General features: G+C 47.3%; 2 protein-coding genes across 5 annotated transcripts; both read left to right on the top strand.

The window, feature by feature from the left end:
* Positions 1 to 848: 848 nt before the first annotated feature.
* Positions 849 to 11,403, top strand: LOC129179917 (far upstream element-binding protein 3-like). 4 transcript variants are annotated; one of them, XM_054773771.1, is made up of 18 exons: positions 1,314 to 1,406; positions 2,039 to 2,150; positions 2,804 to 2,834; positions 2,962 to 3,008; positions 3,099 to 3,170; positions 3,275 to 3,332; positions 3,408 to 3,570; positions 7,934 to 8,032; positions 8,088 to 8,189; positions 8,267 to 8,369; positions 8,431 to 8,531; positions 8,628 to 8,766; positions 8,834 to 8,994; positions 9,053 to 9,120; positions 9,211 to 9,296; positions 9,390 to 9,461; positions 9,574 to 9,671; positions 10,132 to 11,403. In XM_054773771.1, exons 1-18 carry the CDS (start codon positions 1,314 to 1,316, stop codon positions 10,138 to 10,140), a joined length of 1,614 nt encoding a protein of 537 aa, XP_054629746.1. In that variant the 3' UTR covers positions 10,141 to 11,403. The 4 variants fall into 4 exon arrangements, with proteins under 4 accessions (XP_054629745.1, XP_054629743.1, XP_054629746.1 ...); XM_054773770.1 differs by lacking the exon at positions 1,314 to 1,406 and adding an exon at positions 849 to 993 and having other exon boundaries at positions 8,431 to 8,766; XM_054773768.1 differs by having other exon boundaries at positions 1,264 to 1,406; positions 8,431 to 8,766.
* A 1,818-nt stretch (positions 11,404 to 13,221) lies between these two features.
* On the top strand, positions 13,222 to 16,565 carry prdm12b (PR domain containing 12b). Its single transcript, XM_054773785.1, has 7 exons — positions 13,222 to 13,250; positions 13,380 to 13,664; positions 14,935 to 15,000; positions 15,260 to 15,384; positions 15,480 to 15,635; positions 15,701 to 15,815; positions 15,889 to 16,565. Exons 2-7 carry the CDS (start codon positions 13,418 to 13,420, stop codon positions 16,359 to 16,361), a joined length of 1,182 nt encoding a protein of 393 aa, XP_054629760.1. The 5' UTR covers positions 13,222 to 13,250; positions 13,380 to 13,417; the 3' UTR covers positions 16,362 to 16,565.
* Positions 16,566 to 23,374: the final 6,809 nt, after the last annotated feature.

The following is a 23,374-nucleotide window of genomic DNA, read 5'->3' as shown; positions in this document are numbered from 1 at the left end:
AACTTTATCTGTTTTGTTGTTCCTCGTCGTATTACAACTTTAAAAGAAGCTGTTTTGTTCTGGAATATTTCAACTTGATGCTACTAAAATGACATTATGTTTCCTCATAATAATACAGGATGACTAAATTCTTCTAGAATGACTGCTGATTTTCACTTTTTTTTCTTTTTCTTGTTGAATGTTATTTTCTGAATGTGCTGCAGACTTTAGACACGCCTACCATTTAATATCATAGTCATACTGTACATGTGTACATGTCACGCACACACACACACACACACACACACACACACACACCATCAGAGAGGATGCCTCCACAGCAAGAAACATCAACACTGATGTGTGTGTGTGTGTTTGTAAAGTGGTGTGCAGAGTGGAACATGATTGTGTCTGAAGAGCTTTTTGTACATCAACAGGAAACACAAAGAGCCTTAAGTGGCTCTAAGTGTGCGTGTGTGTGCGTGTGTGTGCGTGTGTGAGAGCCTGGAAAGAGTGCAAAACAAATAAAAAAGGAGAAAGAAAGTCATTTGTGTTTTATTAGCTTGTGATTGACAGCACCTACCAAGTGTGTGCGTGCGCGTGTGAGGTCACGAGAAGGTAATGGAGAGGTCACATGGTCAGTGGAGGTTAGCATTCACGTGTTTTTTGTCTTTGAATAAGTTGCATTAAGTCGCATTCCATCCAAGAACGCGTGACGTCATCACAGTACGACAACAAACTTTTGTTTGTTTTGTTTTTTCTTAATCATTTCAATCTTTTCGCTCTCAAACTTCACGTCCACCTGTGGAACTCACCACGTGACTCAACACGGAAGCGGAAACGCGTCCAACAGCTGAGAACTGGCAGAGATCGTCCTGAGAGCAAGATCAGTCACTCGGTGCATGAAATAAGACACGGCTGTTCGGGACAACTAAAGAAGGGTTTTATTTAAATCTTGAATAGCAGTACGAGACTTGATCGTGTCTGTCGAGGAGTACACATTCCACATAGCTGGTAGGAATGGTTTTTAATTCATGATTCGTCATGAAGGTTTCTTGTTTGACGCTTGTCTGCTAGCTTGTGTTCGTCCCTATCATTGCTCATTTACTCTATTAAGAATACAGCTTTTGCTCCAGAGAAAGATGAGCAGAGGTTAATAAATACTTTCTTGACATTGTTATTAAGTATACACCAAGTGGCACTTGAGTGCGCTTTTGAAGGATTCCATCAGAGTGAGCCCTCTTGCTGTACAGCATCTCCGACGACTGCCAGAGCCCAGCTAGCATCGGCGGCTAATACTAGCGGCTAACAGTTAGCGGCTAGCTAGTGGCGCTATGATGGCGGAGCTGGTGCAGGGACAGGCCTCGATCAACCAGCCGGGGCTCAAGTCAGACGGCCTGGCCGATGTCTTACAGAGGGCCCGGCAGGTAACAGCCGCACCGGGGCTCCGCACACACCGGTTCCGAATCGAGCCGTGTCGTTTCGGTCGATTCCAAGCACTTTTATTGGCGTTCTTGTGTGTTGTGCTGCTGCTCGCAACTTATGCGCTCCGTCAACACACACACACACGCACACACTCACGCACACATACACGCGCGCGCGCACACAGACACACACCAACTAGCATGCTAACTAGCTAACTAGGCGTGCACACTTTTCACAAGTTTGTGCTGACACGGCAGGGACGGAGTTAGTAAGTTGGGGAGTTAGTTTGGGGGACTTTGAGGAGCTGTCACGCCGACGAGGGAGGGAGGGGGGGCTAGGTTCGGGGTGGGCAGACGTGTCAGTGAGGATGACAACCTGTTGGACTCATCGGAACCAACAAGTAGGACCGGCCCGGATGGACGCTTTTAGTGCACAGAGTTGTCAACTTGTCTTACCAGCTGCTGTCCTTTTAGCTAACTTACGTAACTTGAACAATGTGACGGGTCATGACCCCCCTGGCACTGACAGTGACTCATCCGTGACGTCAGCAAGCCCGCTTTAACACTGCTGCTGTCACAGGGAGCTAACTTCCCGTTAGCCCCCGTGCTAAGGTGCTGTGCTAACGTGTGTCCAGATGGTGGGCAAGATGGGCGGCGACGGCGTGACGCACATCAACAGCTCGGCAGGAAGCGGCGAGGCCTCCTCGCTCTACTTCGCCGGACAGAAGCGGGCCGGAGAGGACGCAGGTGAGCGTTGACGTGGCTGCCGTCAGACGTCTTTGCTTTTTCTTTGGCTTGGACCAACGCATGCTTTCATGATGCTCATTGGGCCATCTGGACTGTGGCCACACCCACATCACAAACCTCTGTTGACATGGTCCGTTAGCTACAACAGCCCTTATTACCTGTCTATATCTATAGATCTATGTCTGCTAGTTACCTCATTAACTCATATCTATATCTATAGATCTATATCTGCTAGTTACCTCATTAACTCATATCTATATCTATAGATCTATGTCTTCCAGTTACCTCATTAACTCTTATATCTATATGTATAGATGTATGTCTGCTAGTTACCTCATTAACTCTTATACTGTATCTATGTCTATAGATCTATGTCTGCTAGTTACCTCATTAACTCATATCTATGTCTATAGATCTATGAGAGTTTTGCATTAGTAGTACTATTGTTTCTGTTGTTTAATTATCAGATGTACTAGTAGTATATCTAGTAGTACTTGATTAGTAGTGTCATTATTGTTTAGTAGTAGTATTTATATTAGCATTATTTTTATGATTTTTTGTAGTATTGTTATTTTGTTATTAGTAGTAGTATTACTGTGTATTATATTCTTTGTGTTTGACATTCTTGTGTGTGTGTGTGTGTGTGTGTGTAGGTAATCAGCTGGCAGCTGTGGGGCACCAACGGTATGACACACACACACACACACACACACACACACACACACACACACACACGTGTCAGGGGTACAGGTGAGGTAGATGTGTGTGTGTGTGTGTGTGTGTGTGTGTGTGTGTGTGTGTGTGTGTTTAGGGTGATGACAGAAGATTACAAAGTTCCTGACAGGATGGTGGGCTTCAGTAAGTATGACCTGTGACCTTTCACCCTGACTGGTTGACCTGTGGGAATGAATGATAACACCCCTCTTCCTGTTTGCGTGCGTGTGACAGTCATTGGCAGAGGCGGAGAACAAATCACCAGGATCCAGTTAGAATCAGGATGTAAGATCCAGATTGCGGCTGGTGAGTCCGAGTGGGCCAGAACCTGTTTAAGGAATTGTGACACCTTCACACATTGTGTGTGTGTGTGTGTGTGTGTGTGTGTGTGTGTGTGTGTGTGTGTGTAGACAGTGGAGGTCTGATGGAGCGCCCGTGTTCCCTGACTGGGACTCCAGAGAATATCGAGTGAGTCTGAAACACACCCCACTTCCTGTGATCATCACCTACACCAGCTCATCGTGCACATGTGCGCGCACACAGACAGGCAAAGCGGCTACTGGTCCAGATCGTGGAGCGGTGTAGAAACGGTCCCAGTTTCCATGGTGACGGGGAGGGCGGGGCCTTGGTGCAGGAGATGTTGATCCCAGCCAGCAAGGTTGGACTGGTGATTGGTCGAGGAGGAGAAACCATCAAACAGCTGCAGGTAACAAGTGATTCATGATCCATTCTTGATTGGAGGAGTCCTGTGTGTTGGGTTTTGGTCTAGTTTTGTGCTTTACTTTGGTGTGCTACGCCTTCTTTAATACAAGAGTATGCAGTACAAGTCAAGTGAATTTCTTATAGGTTGTAATTTAAAGGAACAGGTCCTACTGATCATATTTGGGTGAGTAAACGATCCCAGGTATGGTTTCCAGGTCCTACTTATCGTATTTGGGTGAGGTCCTTATCAAGAGCAACAAATCAAAGTGAAGGGAAGCAGCTATTAGAAGTAGGGTCCAGTGCTGTGTGACATTATGAAAGGGTTACTGTTCATGGTCTGGATGATACCTGGGTGAGTTCCCTTAACCCTTGACGTAGATGTCTCAACTTTAACTGGGGGGACTTTAAACAGAGTCGTCAGGCGGGCGGTGTGTGCACTTGAAACAGAAGAAGTGTGGTCTTGCACCCCCAGGGTAACTAGGATTTAAACAGTGCGGAAGTGGCAGGACATGGCTTCGAGTCACATGGTTTTTACTTGATGTAGTGGCTATCGAGTCCTACCGTTACTTTCAAGGACCAGTTTGTAAACAAAGGCCAAACGCCATCTTTGGTCAGCCTGCAGCTCCACAACCACAAGTAGTGTATGATGAAGACCTACAGCAACAGGCCCCCATGCCGCAAGTCCCAACTGTAGCTGATAACGCAATCTGTAGCATCATGCACGAGCAGAATGAAGTCACAGCCACGCTCGTGCAGCAACAGCTCTGCCACTTCTCCAACCCGCCGCGTCTGAGCAACAAAAGCAGGTGTCACACCCCAGGAGCATTCCCTCAGAAACCTGTCCTTGCTGTCAACAGCCTCACTCCATGCTAAAGTGTCCAAAGCAAAATGGGATTTATCCTCGGTTCCATCAGCAGCGAATGTAGGAGCCATATCACTGTGACACGTGCAACCTAAAACATCCTAATGTTCTGCATTCAGAGACGGAACAGCACGCGAAACCAGTCGAGACACCAGTGAGCAGTGCACTCGTCTCTCACCAGATCAGTACTGGCACTGGGGTCTCTGACCAGGATTCTACAGTCCCCATCGTAACCGTTGAGGTCAAGGCTAAGAAAGGAGATAAAGTGCTAAAGATGACTTTTTATGCCCTGGGAGCACAGCTACATTGGTGACCGGTGAAGGAGCTGAACCTGAAACCTGCGGACTATGGATCAGGAGACAGTGGTTGGCAGTCATTGTGTTGTGGGGCTGGAGATCGCTGAGCTAGAAGGAAACCACTTTGTAGGGCAGGGGTCACCAACGTTTTTTCTTGCGAGAGCTACTTTTAGAAAATGAAAATGGCCACAAGCAACTCATTTTTGTAGAAATGATTTTCATAGCTTATTTCAACCCAAACAGATCAAATATGCTTGTTTTAACAAAACATTCACAAAATGCTGGTATCCACAACTCACATTTTATGTTTCACAATACTTTTCTTTCTACTGTTCTTTCTACTGTTCTCATTATTAACTGAAAGCCTGAATGAAAAGCAGGCCTGTGGGCGCCTCATGTGGTCGTAGGGGCTACCTGGTGCCCGCGGGCACTGTGTTGGTGACTCCTGTTGTAGAGGTTCCAGAGGTGTACATACAAGACTCCATTCCTGTCCCACATGCCCGGAGTCCCTGGACCTTTGATTGGAATGAATTGACCAAAGCTAATGTCGCCTTGGAAGATCATGAACAGCCGAGGGAATGGACCATACTCCATGAGGACCCTGTGGGCATGGGTCAAAAATGGGCCCTTTAGAAGTGAAACTGGTGGTCAGAGAAGCTGTCCAACTGTTTACACTAACAGGATTTCCATTGTCAAGGTGGAGCTGGTGAAGAGTTCTGATGACTCTGCATGGAACCTAAAGCTATTGGAGGAAAAGAATAGTGAAATTCCTCCAAGACGTTGGACGTGGGAAAAGGAAGAATCTCTTGGAACAAGTGGAGCGCTTAGTAAGAACCTGACAAGCCTCGGCAAGAAACTGGAGGAGCCAGGTGCTGAGCTCATTATCGCCAACCGGACAGCCATCTGAAGGATGGCATCAGAGACATGAAACAGAAGCTTCAGAACCAGGACTTCATTTCTCACAAGAAGTTATAGAGGCAGTGACTACAGGAGCACCTGGATCTACAATGCGGAGGTATCAGGTAGTGGCTAAGTTGTGTCAGTCTTCAACAGCCCAGAGAGAAGACCAACCACACCAACATTGTCATCTGCACCCGGGGCGGCTGCTTTAGCACATGGACAAGACGACCACCTTCCACGCCTCCGGTCTGCACATGTCGGTGCTGGACGAACCAGATCGCATTCTGGACATGTCCTCTGCCATCACGCTCAACACCATCATGAAGAAGGTCTGACCACTGGTGGCGGTCTGCTGTGGCGGTATATGAGTGCACAAGAGGTGAATTTCCCATCAGGTCACTCTGACCGCATCATGTCCATGCGCCTACCACTGAGAAAGAAGCAGTTTGTTACCCTCTTCAGTGTGTATGCTTCGACCCTTCAAGCGAACCCTGCGGAAAAAGACAAATTTTACACACACCTGCGCCATCTAGTACGGAACACCCCTTCAGACGACAAGGTTATTATCCTTGGGGACTTCAACGCCAGAGTGGGCCGTGATTCAGAGACCTGGAAAGGTGTTCTCGGGAAACACGGTGTTGGGAACTGCAACGATAACGGGCATCTTTTGCTGGAACTCTGCGCAGAGCTGCAGCTTACAATCACCAACACCATTTTCCAGCAGCAGAAAGTCAGTCTCAAGACAACCTGGATGCATCCTCGGTCCAAACATTGGCACCTCCTAGACTATGTCCTAATGCGCAAACGAGACCTCAGAGACGTTTTGCACACCAGAGTCATGCCCAGCGCAGAATGTCACACAGACCACCGTCTTGTGTGGTGCAAGCTTAACCTCCACTTCAAGCCCAAGACAAAACGAGGAGGTCCCCTTAGGAGGAAACTCCAGGTTGATCGCCTGAAGTCAGCTGAAGTGAGAGCCGTCTTCCAGTCCAATCTTCAATCGAAGTTGGAAGATTCAGATTCCCTCACGGATCCGTGTCCTGAAATGCTCTGGGCCCACCTGAAAACCACCATCTTACAGTCCTGTGAAGTGGTCTTAGGGTTCTCCATAAAGAGGAACCAGGACTGGTTTGACGAGAATGACAAAGAAATCCAACAACTGCTGGCGAAGAAGAGATCTGCCCACCAGGCCCACCGAGCACAACCATCGTGCCCTGTGAAGAAAACTGCCTTCCGTTTTGCATGCAGCAACCTCCAGCGCAAGCTGCGAATCATCCAGAATGAATGGGGGACCAACCTTGCAAAGAAAACCCAGCTTTGCGCGGACACTGGCGACTACAGGGGATTTTATGAAGCGTTAAAGGCATTCTACGGCCCCTCGCACCAAGTTGTTGGTCCCCTGCGCAGTACGGATGGCCAGGTACTCCTCACAGATAAGGTGTCCATCTTGAACCGATGGGCAGAACATTTTCAGACCCTCTTCAGTGCCGTCCGCTCTGTCGACGAATCTGCGCTCCAGCAGATTCCGCAGCAGCCTGTTAAAGATGAGTTGGACGAAGCGCCGTCCCTCGATGAGGTAATCAAAGCCACAAACCAGCTGAAGTGTGGCAAGGCTGCAGGCATTGACGGAATCCCACCAGACATTTGGAAGCACGGAGGAGCAGCACTGCACTCCAGACTTCACAACCTCTTCCTATGCTGCTGGGAACAGGGAAAGCTACCGCAAGACCTCCGAGATGCTGTTATCATCACCTTGTACAAGAACAAAGGGGAAAAGTCTGACTGCTCAAACTACCGGGGTATAACGCTCCTCTCCAATGCGGGCAAAATCCTAGCAAGAGTTCTCCTCAACAGACTGGTACCAACCGTGGCCGAACTCCACCTCCCAGAGAGCCAGTGCGGCTTCAGAGCATGCAGAGGTACCACTGACATGGTCTTCGTGCTCAGACAGCTCCAAGAAAAATGCCGTGAACAAAACAAGGGTCTATACGTCACCTTCGTAGACCTGACAAAGGCTTTTGACACCGTGAGCAGAAAAGGCCTGTGGCAGATCCTGGAGCATCTTGGCTGTCCCCCAAAGTTCCTCAGCATGGTTATGCAGTTGCATGAAGATCAGCGTGGTCAGGTCAGAAACAGCAACGACCTCTCGGAACCTTTCCCGATCATCAATGGCGTGAAGCAAGGCTGCGTCCTCGCACCAACTCTCTTCACTATCTTCTTCAGCATGATGCTTCAACGGGCCACGGATGACCTCGGTGACGACACTGATCACTAATGCTGTGTGTGACATGCGGGTTTGTTTGGGTCAGGAGCGTGCAGGAGTCAAGATGATGATGATCCAGGACGGACCGATGCCAACGGGAGCTGACAAACCTCTCCGCATCTCCGGGGACCCGTACAAAGTTCAGGTAGGACACTGATGGTCGTGCGCATGTTCTAGAACCTTAACGTGCTGCGTTCCAGGCGGCCAAGGAGCTGGTGTTGGAGGTGATCCGAGACAAGGACGCAGACTTCCGGTCGGGACGCAGTGACTTCTCTGCCCGGCTGGGAGGAACCAACTTGGACGTACGGCCCGCTGACACAAACGCAGCTTTTGCTTCCGTGTTGTCGGTGGTGAAGCAACAGTGGTTCTGTTCCTGCAGGTCCCCGTTCCCAGGTTTGCGGTCGGCATCGTCATTGGTCGCAACGGAGAAATGATCAAGAAGATTCAAAATGATGCCGGAGTCCGGATCCAGTTTAAAGCAGGTCTGTCTTTGGATTGCGGGGTCATTCGAGTACCTTCCACTGATGTCCTCCTTACTCGCAGATGATGGCATCAGTCCAGAGCGTGTCGCCATGGTGATGGGTCAGCCAGAGCGCTGTCAACATGCAGTGCACCTCATCAATGAGCTCATCCACACCGCTCAGGTACCGCACACACACACACACACACACACACGCGCACACACACACACACACACAGAGCATGTGCACACCTTCTTCCTGTGTGTGCACACGCTTCAGGAGCGCGACGGATTCGGCTCTGCACTGAGGAGTAGCAGAGTCAGAGGTCGTGGGGATTGGGCGCTGGGATCACCCGGGCCGCTGCAGGAAGTGACCTACACCATTCCCGCCGACAAGTGCGGCCTGGTCATCGGCAAAGGTGGGAGGCGGCCATGTTGAAGCCACACCACGTGTGGCAGACATCTTGACGGCTCTCATGCATGTAGGTGGAGAAACCATCAAGAGCATCAACCAGCAGTCTGGTGCGCACGTGGAACTGCAGAGGAACCCGCCCCCCTCTACTGACCCGAACACACGCGTCTTCACCATCAGAGGCTCCGCCCAGCAGATGGAGCACGCTCGCCAGCTCATTGACGACAAGATTGGGGTATGCTCCGCACACGCACGTGACCAGGACGAGGATGATGATGGTGGTGTGTCCTCAGGGTTCCGGCATCATGAGTAACGGAGGTTTCGGCTTCAGTCCCTTCACTCAGGGCCCCGCCCACCAGAAGTAAGTCACCGTGGCAACAACGTGTGTGCTGCTAAAAGAAAGTAGTGGGTGACATGTGACTTGATGGTGTGTGTGTGTGTGTGCATGCAGCTGCGGGGGCGCTCAAACCTTCCTGACGGGTGTTTGGGGCAACACGTACCAGACCGGCTGGCAGAACCCAGGACAGCAAGACCCTGGTACCACACGCACACACACACACACACACACACTGTCCATGCCAACATCATTGGACCCACTTTCAAATCTTGATTGTGTGTGCGTGTGTGTAGGGCAGCAGAGTCAACCTGGCAACGTGATGAGTGACTACAGTAAAGCATGGGAGGACTACTACAAGAAACAATGTGCGAGTGGAGCATCTTACCGCAGACATCACTGATGAGTGCATTGCATTTCTTCACTGTGTCTGTGTGTGTGTGTGTGTGTGTGTGTGTGTGTGTGTGTGTGTGTGTGCAGCTCAGTCATCCCAGCAGAGCTCGCTGCCTGACTACACGGCGGCGCTAGCAGAGTACTACCGCCAACAGCCGTACCTGTGGAACCCCGCCCAGATCCAGGTAGACTCAGGAAGTGATGATAAAGACAGGAAGTGATAATGGCACAGGATGTGATCCTAAAGACACAGGAAGCGGTGGCAAAGACACCGAATGTGATGATAAAAGCACAGGAAGTGATTATAAAGACTCAGGAAGTGACACAGGATGTGATGGCAAAGGCACAGGAGGTGATAAGGACATGAGGAGTAATGTTAAGGACACGGGAAACGAGGGCAAAGACACAGGAAGTGATGCTAAAGACACAGGAAGTGATGCTAAAGACACAGGAAGTTATGACAAAGACACAGGAAGTGATGCTAAAGACACAAGAAGTGATGTTAAGGACACAGGAAGTAATGTTAAGGACAGGAAGTGATGGCAAAGACACAGGAAGTGATGTTAAGGACACAGGAAGTGATGATAAAGACACAGGAAATGGTGTCTTGAGCATAGCTCATGTGATCTGTCATTTCCTCTTTAGGATCACTAGACGCCCCTCCCACACCGGTGCTGTCGTCAAGGCAATCTGCCACTGTCCCAGCGACGCTCCGCCTCCTTCCTTTTGTAGAGCAAGATTAAGAGAAAACAGGAAGTGGTCTTCTGCTTTTAACCTCCAAAGTCGACGGTGTGTCCCACTTCCTGTTTGGCCTTTTTTTTTTTTTCCTCAACCTGAGCGTGGACACGTTTGAACAAACCTCCTTTGACATCACGCTAGCAGTCTTGATGAACTAATTTGCATTTATTTTTTCTTTGAAGCATGTGTCTTTTTTTTATTTTGGCTGTTTGGATGTTGTTGATGTTTTACCTTGAGAGACAAAGACATCTTTTTCTACAAAATGTGCTCATTTTACTTGTAGACTCGCCATCTTGGACACGCTTTTTTGCTTCCTCTCTGTGGTCCAACACAACATAGCACGTTAGCGTAGCATCGCGCTACCTGTCTGGATGAGCGCTAAGGAAATCTTTCATGCCAGAACTTTAGTGTGTGCTTGCGGTCATGTGACCAAGGTGTTTTAGTTTGAACATCCATCCCTAATTGACACAATCGTTGGATCAATGAATTAGCGGCAAAAGCTGGGTTGCCATCTTGGAAGAACATTCCTGATCTTTCCCACTTTCAAGCTGCGTAGCAGTTAGCATTTGTTCCTCTGCTAGCTAACTCGTTTGTACATTAGCTAACATTTTTTAGCTTTATTCACCATTATGTTTTGTAGCTAGCTTTAGCCAAAGGCAGTGTTGTCCTGCTAGTTGCGCTACACACTGCTAACATAGCATTGTGTGTGCGTGCGTGTGTGTGTGTTGGACCACAGAGAAAGTGTGCGTGACCATGGTGATGATGATGATGTGTTTGGGTTGAGGGGTCTATTTAAATGTTTGAATATTTCTTTGTTCACTAGCTACTATGCTAACGCTAAGCGTACATGTCGACTTCCTGAAGCTCCTCTGTTCTCAAGACTGCTATGCTAACGCTAGCGCCTCCTGGCCGTGAAGCCGGTTAGCACGGCAACTATAAGGCCAGGAGACAAAGGATCGGAGTGGGCGGCAACCCCCGCCTTTCTGGTGTCAAATCAGGACCGTACACGAGAGCCGTCCACGCCGTCTTAGTTCTTCTGAGCTCCGCCCCCTCGGTCGGAGGGTGTTTTGTTTTTTTTAACGGACGCTGGTCCAGATGTAACCTGCAGATGTTTCTAGAAGATTCTATTGACTGATGAAGATGATGATGAGGGCTAATAAAGCGGCGCCTTCTTTCTGACTTCTGCGTCTCTCTTTCCACTGTGGGAAGCCACGCCCCCTCGGCAGGCGGCCATCTTGGCTCGGCTGGTCTCGTCTGCCGGCTGCTGGCTGTGTGTGCTTGTGCTTGTGGAGTATCATTTATTATTAATAATTATTAGCAATCATTGAATTATTCATCTTCCCCCCGCGACAGATGCTCTGATTGGTGATGTCATTGGTCATTAAGACAGGACGCGCACGTGCGTGCGCACGGGAAGTAGTTAATTTGGATGATAGACCAGCATGATGCGTGCATGCGTGCGGTCAGTAAGTACAGTAAAGTGGTCGTTAAGTACACTTGACGTCTTTGATCACATGTGGGCGTGTCCTGGCCATCAAACAGGAAGTGCGTGTTACCCGTAGCGTGGTGAGCTTTGTACAGTAGAAATAAATACACACTTCCTATGTTGTACTTATTTAATGTGAGCACCGAATCTTTTCATGCACACTGTCGAGTCTACATCTTCTATCTCTGTGTCTTGTCTACTATTGTCCAAATGCTCCATCTACATCTACATGCTATATATGTATGGTACAGTATAGATTCATATATGCATTGATATAGATACCTATATGTAGCTATGATCTACATCATATACATACATATATATATATATATGTGTATACTACACGATATACATGATATAGATGTGTGTGTGTGTATGATGTACATGATGATATAGATCTATACTGCATATGTATTGTTTGCTTTCACATCTCTGCTCTCTTCATCAACTTTATCATCACCACGTGCTCCTCCTGTCATACCATTATCACATGCATGTTGGCGATATCACATGCATGTTGGCGATATCACATGCATGTTGGTGATATCACATGCTGATATCACAAGGGTGGCTGTTGAGATCATATGCGTGGTTGTGGATATCACATGCGAGGATGTTGATATTACATGCTGATATCACATAACATGCGTGGATGTTGATATGATACGCGTGGTTGTTTTCACATGCTGATATCACATGCGTGGATGTTGATGTCATATGCGTGGTTGTTTATCACATGCGTTGATGTTGATATCACATGCTGATATCACTTGCATGGATGTTGACATCACGTTCGTGGTTGTTGATATCACATGCTTATACCATGTGCATGTATCTGCATTGACCTTGTCGATGTGTGTGTTTTGCTCCAAGTCATCCATTGTTGTGAGTAGTGAGTGTGATACAGTGCATGAGATTGCTGATGAGTGTTTGATGTGTACTTTGTGTGTGTGTGTTTTATAAGATGTGTTCTTTGTGTGTGTGTGTGTGTGTGTGTGTGTATGTTTTATAAGATGTGTACTTTGTGTGTGTGTGTGTGTGTGTGTGTGATTTCTTGTCATGTTGGGACTCTTCGGCGGTTGTTTGCCCTTGAGCACCAGTTAGCTTGCTAGCGTAGAGCCTGAGTGGTTTATGATGGTGTGCGCGCGTGTGTGTGTGTGTTTGTGTGCTTCCAGAAAAGTCCAGAAACCAAACCGATGGGATGGAAGTGTTTCAGGACGTATTCACGTCTAATCTTGTGGTCGTTACTGCAACCGTGTCTTTTATTAGCAGCCTGCACGTGAATGCTAATGAGCTCCAGCAGCGTGCGTGTGCGTGCGTGTGTGTGTTTCCAGGCTAAGTGGTGTTCTTGGTGGGATAAAGACACTTTTGTTGTCCAAAGCTCATTAAAGACCTGGAACGTCCCGCCTTCTTTCTCCCGCCTTGTTGTGTTGGCAGTGATTGTTGCTGTCACTCCATCCACGCACCCCCCCCCCCCCCCCCCCCCCCACACACACACACACACGCGCACAGGGAGAGAGAGAGAGAGAGCTATAAGAGGGTGTGTTGCTGTGCTGCTTCATTCTTCATTTCTTACCTTTTCATTTTTCACCAACTTCATCTTTTGTCTTCCTTCACTTTATTCTCCTTCCATTTTCTCTCCACAACTTTCCACCTGTCACGGGCGCAGCTCTTCCTCCTCTTCCACCTCCTCCTCCTCGCCCCGGCATGGGTTCGGTTCTCCTGGGTTCTCCCGGCCCGGGCCCGGCAAAGGCGCCATGCGCGAGGCCTCACCTGGCAGATATCATCACGTCCGACGTCGTGCACAGCTTCCTGTACGGACGCTGGAGGCGCGTGCACGGCGAGCAACAGCAGCTCACTCACGAGGACCGCGCGGTGGCGGCGGCGGACACCGCGAGCACGAGCCCCAAAACGGCTTTTACCGCCGAGGTGCTCGCCCAGTCCTTCTCTGGAGGTCAGTGACGTCATCACTCCACAAAACTCCCCAAATGATGATTATTATTTTTATGCTCAAAAGTCACTTGATTTAGATTTGTGAATATCAAAAAGTTATTTTATTGAACATAACATGTAAAACATGATTTCGTTTTTTTAAAAAAATATGATCAACTTGGTTTTTATTGAATGTAAAACATGGATTGTTTTTTAACGATAATGAACTTATTTTATTCAACACTAAATCCATCCATCCTTTTTCTACGCCGCTTATCCGCGCTCGGGTCGCGGGAAGTAAACACAAAATGTAAGACACGGCTTCGTTTTTGAAATATAATAAATGTATTTTATTGAGTGTAAAACATTTCGTTTTTTAAATATAATAAACATTTCATTAAACACAAAATGTATGACACGGTTTCGTTTTTTAACTATAACAAACGTATTTTATTTGACATAAAATGTTAGACATGATTTCGTTTTTGAAATATAATAAATGTATTTTATTGAGTGTAAAACATTTCGTTTTTTAAATATAATAAACATTTCATTAAACACAAAAGGTAAGACACGGTTTCGTTTTTTAACTATAACAAACGTATTTTATTTGACATAAAATTTAAGACATGATTTCGTTTTTTAAATGTCATGAAGCTATTTTATTGAACACAGAATATCAACATTGTTTTGTTCTTTAAAAACCATAAAGTGATTTGATCGAACATAAAACATGATTTGGTGTTTTTAGGGTTCAAAAGTCGCAAATAATTTCAAACCTTAAAACATAAAAAACAAATGGAATCCACAAACTGATTTCCCGTCAAATGTAAATGATGGTTTGTGTTTTTAAAGTGCTGTAAAATAAACGTACAAGATTCGTTATTAATATTAAAATGGTCCCTTTTGCTTTCTTTGGTTTTTACCGTCAAAAAGTGATTTTTTTTTCAGGTGTTGCTAGAAAAGGTGGATTTATTCCCGCATGAAAATGATATTTACGATGAAATGTGCTCTTATTCGTCTTTTTTTTTTTTTAAATCAAATCATTTGTGAGCATTAAAGTTGATTTTATTCAAAGCAACCTTTCGGCGCCCCACGTGCTCGTTTTAAACAAGTTTTACATGCAAAAGTTTTGTCATCTTTTCATGCAGTTTCTTTTATTTCCATGTCAACCGAATTCCGTCTTTCCTTTTTCTTTTTCTTTCTTGCTACTTGCTTTTCATGCCACCGCAAAATACAAATAAAAATGATTTCGTGTGTGTGTGTGTGTGTGTGTGTGTGCGCGCGCGCAGAGGTCCACAAGTTGTCCAGCCTGGTTCTTCCCAGCGAGGTGATCATCGCCCAAAGCTCCGTTCCAGGTAAAAAAAAAGTCACCTTTCTTCAAAAGAATAATAATAATAATGCTGGTCGTTATCATTACAATAATAATAATAATAATAATAATTGCTTTCCAAAGGAAATAACAGCCCTGATCCATAACGCGAATGATGTCACTGCCATCGTGAAACAAACGTTACGTTCATTCGTTCATTCTTGGGCGGTTTAATCACTCAATGAAAACAAAATAAGCGCGCGCGCGCACGTGTACACACACGCGCACTGTGTTCGACGTTCCAGGGGAAGGTTTAGGAATCTTCTCCAAGACGTGGATCAAGGCGGGAACGGAGATGGGCCCTTTCACGGGCCGCCTGGTGTCTCCTGACCACGTGGACGTGTACAAGAACAACAACCTCATGTGGGAGGTAACACCCATCCCACCCCACCCCACCCAACCCCCGAACCCCCAATGTGAAGTGCACGGGGCGTGTGACAGCGAGGTGGCGTGTGCGTGTGTCAGGTGTTCAACGAGGACGGCGGCGTGCGGTTCTTCGTGGACGCCAGCCAGGAGGAGCACCGCAGCTGGATGACGTACATCAAGTGCGCGCGCAACGAGCACGAGCAGAACCTGGAGGTGGTCCAGATGGGCAGCGCCATCTTTTACAAGGCCATGGAGGTGAGGGGAAAAGCTCCACGCCCTCTGCTGGCCGATGATTGACATGTCCACGTTGTCCTCCTCAGACCATCCCCCCAGACCAGGAGCTGCTGGTCTGGTATGGAAATTCCCACAATACCTTCCTGGGGATTCCTGGCATTCCGGGAGGAGACGAGGAGCAGGGAAAGAAGAGCAAAACCGGTGAAGACACGTTTGGGAGGTTAGCGTAGCCGTCTGCTAGCAGGCTAACTGCTTTGCTCTTCTTCTGCTGCAGATGACTTCCACCCCTGCGAAAGCTCCGCCTCTTCCTCCGTGTCCTCGGCGGCAGCGGCGGGCCTGGGGCGCATGCGCTGCGTCATCTGCCACCGCGGCTTCAACTCACGCAGCAACCTGCGCTCGCACATGCGCATTCACACGCTGGACAAGCCTTTCGTGTGTCGCTTCTGCAACCGCCGCTTCAGCCAGTCGTCCACGCTGCGCAACCACGTGCGCCTGCACACGGGCGAGCGCCCGTACAAGTGCCACGTGTGCCAGTCGGCCTACTCGCAGCTGGCGGGCCTGCGGGCCCACCAGAAGAGCGCCAGGCACCGGCCCGCCGCTGCCGCCTCCACTAGGGCACTGGTGGTAGTGGGAGGGGCATGCGGCGTGCACGAGGACCACTCCCCTCCTGCTCCTCACCCACCGCAGCTGGTGGCCGTGTCTCACCCCGCCTCGCTGGTGCACCACATCCCTGCCATGGTGCTGTGATGCCACAGGAAGTGCTTTCTCCACTGACAGCTAGCACAGCGCTAAAACCTTCTTAAATGGAGTTAGCATGAGCCAGCTAATCTGTCAGCATAAAGTATAAAGGCTATGCTGAAGTGGTAGCCTAGCATGCTAGTGTTTTGTGTTATGTCTTTTATGAAGATGTGGTGCATGCTAACGTGTGTAAATATACATGTATATCCTAATAAAGCATGACCTTTAACCCTTCTCAGCAGCACAGCAAGCTAGCGAGCATCCCGGATAACCTCCGAGTCAGCAGGGGGCAGCAAAAGATTGATTGATTTAATCGCAGAGGGCAATGTCATGCCTCCTATTGATTTTTAGGGGACAAGTCAACATGTGTAACATCAGGAAACACTCACCTTTGGCACGTACACACACAGGAAGTTCCCACTGACTCGTGATGACTCATCAAAAAGTGCCAGCGTGTCACTCAACAAGTCACTTTGTCTTCTGACAAGACTTGACAAGACTTGGACCTCAGTGTGTGTGTGTGTGTTGGTGGAGGACCTGCGCTCAGGACACAACATGAGTCTTCCTTAATGTTCATAAACATTCATAAACGTTTATTAACATCATCAGTGGAGCACCTGCTAGCTGTTAGCATTCTTGCTTTGGGTCCGGCGGGTGGGTGGCGGCCGAGTGCAGGCGTCTGAGTAACCTAGTGCTGCTCTTAGCAGCACATCCTAAACCCAATGGTGGTATGACAGTAGTTGTAATCTTGATACTAGCAGTAGTAGTAATAGTAGCAGTGATACCAGTAGTAATAGTGATAGTGGTAGTATTAGTAGTTGTGATAGTATTACTTGTTGTCACACTGAGGTGTTTGTCGGGACCCTGGATGCAGAGGGAAGAAGCAGGTGAGGTGTAACACAGTCTTTTAAGAATACCACAGGTTAGGCGATGGTGAAAAAAAGTAGCACCAGGAAATAGCAAATACACTAAAACCTGGCAGAGGTATTCACTGGGGCACCAAAAATGTGCAAAAGCAAATGTTTAAGACGCAGCACAAAGATACGTGGAGGACTTGGGTGAAAAATCCAGACATCACAGTCAGGTGCAACCAGTAGCTCCGCCTCCAGCCAAGAGCAGTGGATCTGTGGAGAAAAACAAACAAGGACAAGACAGGGAAACAAAACAATGATGCATGTACATAACAGTACCCCCACCCTCTTGGGCGCCACCTGGCGGCCTACCTGGCTTCTCCGGAAAACGCTAAAAGTTCGTCAAGAGAGTAGGATCTAAAATGAGGGAACGAGAGACCCAGGAGCGGTCCTTGGGGCCGTACCCCTCCCAGTAGACCAGGTACCGGAAGTGCCTGCACCCTCTTCTCACATCTAAAATGGCCTTGACCGAAAATGCTGGCTGGCTGTCAATTAGCCTAGTAGGAGGAGGAGGCACTTCAGGAGGGTTTAGGTCGCTGATGGTGACGGGCTTGAAGAGGGAAATGTGAAATGCAGGCTGTATCATGAGGGATCAGGATACACCCTGGCTCAGACGTCCGTGGCAAAGCTACCCTAGTGTTATGCCATGCCAGGCGGGTGTGGCGTAGATGGGCCGACACCAGAGAGGGGAAGACTGGAGGCTGGTACCCGTAGACCCACAGTAAGGAGAACCATGCGGCCAAGCTACCAAGAGTGTTGCAGGCATGACGTAATCAGGTCAGCTGACAAAGAATCAACCAATGAGGTGTGTCAACCTCAGGTACCTTATCACCACCCCCCCCCCCCATGTGGACACGTTGGAGACAGTGTTGCTGCAGTTGTTTGGCTTTACCGAGGAGGTGAGGGTCTACGTGTTCTTGAAGACCTCCATGGCTCTATGCCAGGAGGTTCTGGCCTGTGATGTGGTGAGAATCGGCACCAGGCCTCCGCCTCGCTCCGGGTGAGGCAGGACATGTGAACGCCGACGTCCCACGCAGTACGTTCAACAACAAGACCCGACAAAAGTAAAACATTTAGAGATACTGATAAACAAATATGGGTCTGACGGACAACTGAACTTGACTAAATTGACAACTAGGAGTAGTAGTAGTAGTAGTAGTAGTATTTTATTAATCCCACAGCAGGGAAATTCATCTGTTACAGCAGCAAGCAAGATACACAAGTAAAGAATGCATAGTCATAGACATTGCATGCAATGCATAGACATAGTGAATACAAAAAAGTTCAGGTGTTGTAGAGCCTGATAGCAGTCGGTATGAAGGACCTGCGGAACCTCTCCTTCTTACACCGTGGGTGTAACAGTCTGCTGCTGAAGGAGCTGCCCAGGGAACTACGGACTGACATTGAGACTATGAATAAACAGAGATTGACTAAGATGCGGACTGACGGGTATGACGACGTACCATTTTGGACTGTTTTAGCAGAAAAGGAAAAAGGAAAGTCGGATGTTAGAACCGAGGATGATGACGGGTGGTTATGTTAGCAACCAACCAAGAAAAGGAAAGAAAGCCTGACGAGGTTTCCTCTCCTTCTTGACTTCATCCACAACTACCCGTGGAACCACCTCAAAGCGAGGAACCAAAGGGTGCACAAAAACCATCAGCACCTAGGACCAGAAAGGACCCCATGTCTGTTTCATGGTCTAAACACTTGGGAGGAGTTTTCTCACCCAAGCCCCCACCTACAACTATGCCTGATGCAGACGTTTTTCCAATGATAGAAGTGCCAAACCCAAATGTGATAAATGATAATGAACCAACTGTTCTTGTGTACTGAACCTGGACAGAAGATGACATTAAAAAGACACTATTGGGAATAAAATCAGCAAAAGAGGATGTCCAACAATTTATTGCTGACATGGAAAATTTGAGGAGATCATATCACCACTGAGACTGAAGGATTATACAATTGATAGATCAAGTGACTACTAAATTCAGAAAAAGAGCAAATTATGCGGCAATTGGGCAATGTAAACAAAAAGACAGAGAAGCCTTTGACGACTACAGAGTGCGCATGATTAATGTGTTCAAACAAAACAGTGGTCTTATGGAGGATGAGGATCCTACCGGACCTTATCAACAACAATTAAAAAATGTCTTGCACTCCAATTCAAGTGCAGGAATTACGAATTGGGTGGATAAACATTTCATAAACATGCCGACTGCAAGTATGGCTGATTACATTACCCATGCGCAACATGCTGAGAAAGTGATAAAAGGAAAAGACAAAATGCAAAAAATAGACACATTGTTAAGCAAAGATGGCCAAATTTACTTCCAAGGTGCAGGAGGTATACCACTATACCACTCTAGCTATACCTGATTGTAAGAAGCCATTCATTCAAACTGTAGACTGCAAAGAACATTACATGACGTCAGTGTTGTTGCAAGAATATGGAGACAAAAAGAAACCAATTGCATATTACTTGTCCAAATTAGACGCAGTAGCATGTGAAAGGTCACACTGTGCATCCATGTCTGTGGAAGCAAGTGCTTCCATTGTATTGTTATTACTACTGAAGGTACTTCATGCTGTCTCCACATTGTTGCTACAAACAAACATGACGAGAGATTTACAACTTCATCATATTTTGCACAAGCTGCTGAACTAGTAGCCTTGACAGAAAATTGTAAATTAATAATAAATTAATTAAGTGTAAATTAATGAAAGGACAATCAGTTACAATTTACACTGACAGCCAATATGCTTACTCAACTGTGCACACCTTTGCCCGATATTGGAAAAATAGAGGCATGGTGACGCCAACAGGAAAACCAGTAACACATGATGCACTACTAACTGACTTATTAAATGCCATACAACTTCCCACAAAACTTGCAGTTTGTACACACTAATAAACCTGATCCCGTCTCATTAGGAAATTCCTTTGCAGATAAGACAGCAAAACTTGCAGCAGCAAAAGCATTACATCATGTTGATAAGACTGACAATCTGTTGAGCTATGACACTTTGGCTGACATGCAACAGCAAAGTTCGAAACAAGAAATTGACCATTGGCTTAGGAACAAAGCAACATTATGAAACAATGTTTATTTCTCCGTAGAGAACAAACCAATTCTACGAAAAAATTTATACAAATGAGAGACACACCACAAGTTGTTATACACGGTAAAACCGAATATCGGCCTGTAATTCGACAATACCAATTAAAACCAGATGCTGAAAAAGGAATTGGTCCTGTAATAACTGAATTACGCGAAGCCGGAATAATTGTTCCTTGCCCAGACTTGCCGTGCAACATTCCAATTTTTCCTGTTAAAAAGGCCCACTGGAGCGTGGAGGCTGGTACAAGACTTAAGAGCAGTAAAAACAAGCAGTGTCCAAAGCACCCAAACCTGAAACAAAGAAACAAATGATGTCCTTTTTGGGCCTGTGTAATTATTGCAGGACGTGGATTCCAAATTACGCGGAAATCACCAGACCGCTGCTAGACATGATACACTCCACACCATTGGCAATGCAAGACAGACTCACATGGACAAGTGAAGTTGATCAAGCATTTGACAAAGTAAAGCGTGAACTCATAAACTCATCTGTTTTGGGTTAGGGTGATTACACCAAACCATTCGAACAAACTGTAACGGCAAAACATGGGTTTATGACGTCACTATTAATGCAAAAGCATGGTGGGAAATGGAGGCCTGTGGCTCCAGCAGCTTGACGCAGTAGCGCGAGCAACACCGGAATGTGTACAGGCTGTTCTCACAGCTGCATTGGCGGTTGAGGCCTCAGCAGAAGTGGTGCTCTTCCATCCATTAACCCTGAAAGTGCCACACGTTGTCTCCATTCTGCTGCTCAAAACAAGGATGCAGTTTTTATCACCCGCACGACACCTGCACGGCACAGCAGTCTTGCTCTCTCAAGGACACATCAACATTATCAGATGTGTTGCACTCAACCCTGCATCACTTGTGCCCACAGCAGCTGATGGCACACCCCACAATTGTGGTGAGCATGTGGAAGTCTCCACCAAACCTCGACCTGACCTGACAGACACACCTCTGTCAACAGGAGCTGTAGTTTTTGTGGATGGCTCAGCTAGCAAAGATAGCTCAGGGAAAAATAAAGTAGGATTCGCCATAACAACAACAAAAGACATCCTATATCAAGGCAAACTGAAATCCACTAATTCGGCCAAGCTGCAGAGCTTTCGGCTCTCATAACAGCATGCGAATTGTTTGAAGGAAAAGACGTTACCATATGGACTGACAGTCAATATGGTTACGGAGCTGTGCATGTGTTTTGTCAACAATGGGCGAGAAGAGATTTTAAAACTACCACAGGAAAAGATGTAGTCCAACTACCTCGAACATTGGCTATTTGTAAATGCGAAGCACATTTAACAGGAAACGACCCGATTACTGTTGGAAAACAAAGCTGCTAAAGAGACGGCACATGGCGGCCCTCCAGTTGACACAGCACTTGCACAAAACTCTGGTGATACATCAACCACACCTGAAAACATAAATGACATCCTCATTAGCAGACAAAAACATGCGCCTCATGCTGAAAAAACTGATTGGAAAAACAAAGGTGCACGACTGGACAATAACATGTTAAGCACACTACCTGACGGGAGACCATGGTTACCCAAATCTTTGTTTGAGTGGGCTGCAACATTGAGCCATGGATTGAGTCATGTCTCAACAGGAGGGATGGTGGCACAGGTATACCAACATTAACACACCCATGCTTACACACTATTTAAAAAAAAATTGTCACAAATGCTTGATATGCATTAAAAATAATGCACAAGGGTATTTACGCCCAAAAAGAGGAAAGTTCCCAACACCACCGGAACCATTCCACACAATACACATGGACTACATTGAACTAAACAAAGTACAGGGAAAACAATATTGTTTGGTGATCATTGATGTATTTTCAAAATGGGTTGAACTGTTTCCGAGTGCACATGTCGATGCAAAAACTGTTGTAAAAGCATTATGTAACTGCATAATACCCACGTTTGGCATTCCATCTGTGATTAGAAGTGATAATAGTACACATTTTGTGAACGAAGCTGTGACAAAAGTGGGAGAGTTATTACATATTGACTTGAAAAGACATTCCTTGAGGCCGCAGAAAAGGCCTCCCAGTGGCTGTGGATCCGTAGGGGGGATCCGTGGTGCGCTACTTGGACACAAGCCGGGGTCTGATCAATCCCGGTTGGGTTGCCCGGGCGAGGGTGTCTGATGATTAAAGACCCAAAACACCCTATGACCACGGGTTTATCACTGATGACGTGTCCAAGTATCACCGTGAGGTGTATTTAAATCTATCACATCTGGCCTAGCCAGTGACCTCCAGGAAAGGCTGGATGACAACCACGAAAGAGTGGTGACAACTGGAAAGACAGTGGACAGCTCGGAGAGACGGCGAACGGATTAGGAAAGGCCAGCCCCCTGACCTACAGGGGGGTAACCAAAATATTGCTACGAAGAACCCTACATGAAAATACCCCCAGGGATACCCGAGAGGGGGGGACGATGAGCATCCCAATCGGACGGAAATTTTGGTAACGACCCACGCAAATGATCAACAGACTACGAGCGAAGTCTGCGTATGCGGCAAGGTCTGCAAGAACCCGAGAGGTCTGAAGATCCACCAGACTAAGATGGCCTGCCTTGGGAAGGGACAAGTGGCGCAACGCTCAGGAATGACAGCTGGCGCAACAACTTTGGTTGAGCCCACTGCAGAACCTGGTCAGACGGAGGAGGAGCCAGGTCCGGAGTCGCCCCACAGTACCCGGGACCTCCAAGCAACACAATTCCCCCCACCAAGAAGGAAATCGGAATATCGTCGGGTGAAGTGGCCTGCTGCCAACAGCAAGGAATGGAACAAGCTGGATGAGGACGTAGATGAAGCCCTGGAAGCCATATCGAAGGGGGACGCTGACCAGAAACTCCAAACTATGTGCTCCTTCATAATGAACATAGGAGCGGAACGTTTTGGAGTGGAACAGAAGCAAGGAACAGGAAACCCAGCAAGGCTCAATCAGCGGGAAGTCAAGATTAGCCAGCTGAGGCA

The sequence above is a fragment of the Dunckerocampus dactyliophorus genome, chromosome 4, assembly GCF_027744805.1.
Source record: "Dunckerocampus dactyliophorus isolate RoL2022-P2 chromosome 4, RoL_Ddac_1.1, whole genome shotgun sequence".
NCBI classification, from domain to species: domain Eukaryota; kingdom Metazoa; phylum Chordata; class Actinopteri; order Syngnathiformes; family Syngnathidae; genus Dunckerocampus; species Dunckerocampus dactyliophorus.
The sequence above is the reverse complement of the archived record's forward strand: the minus strand, read 5'-3'. Positions and strand labels throughout refer to the sequence as shown.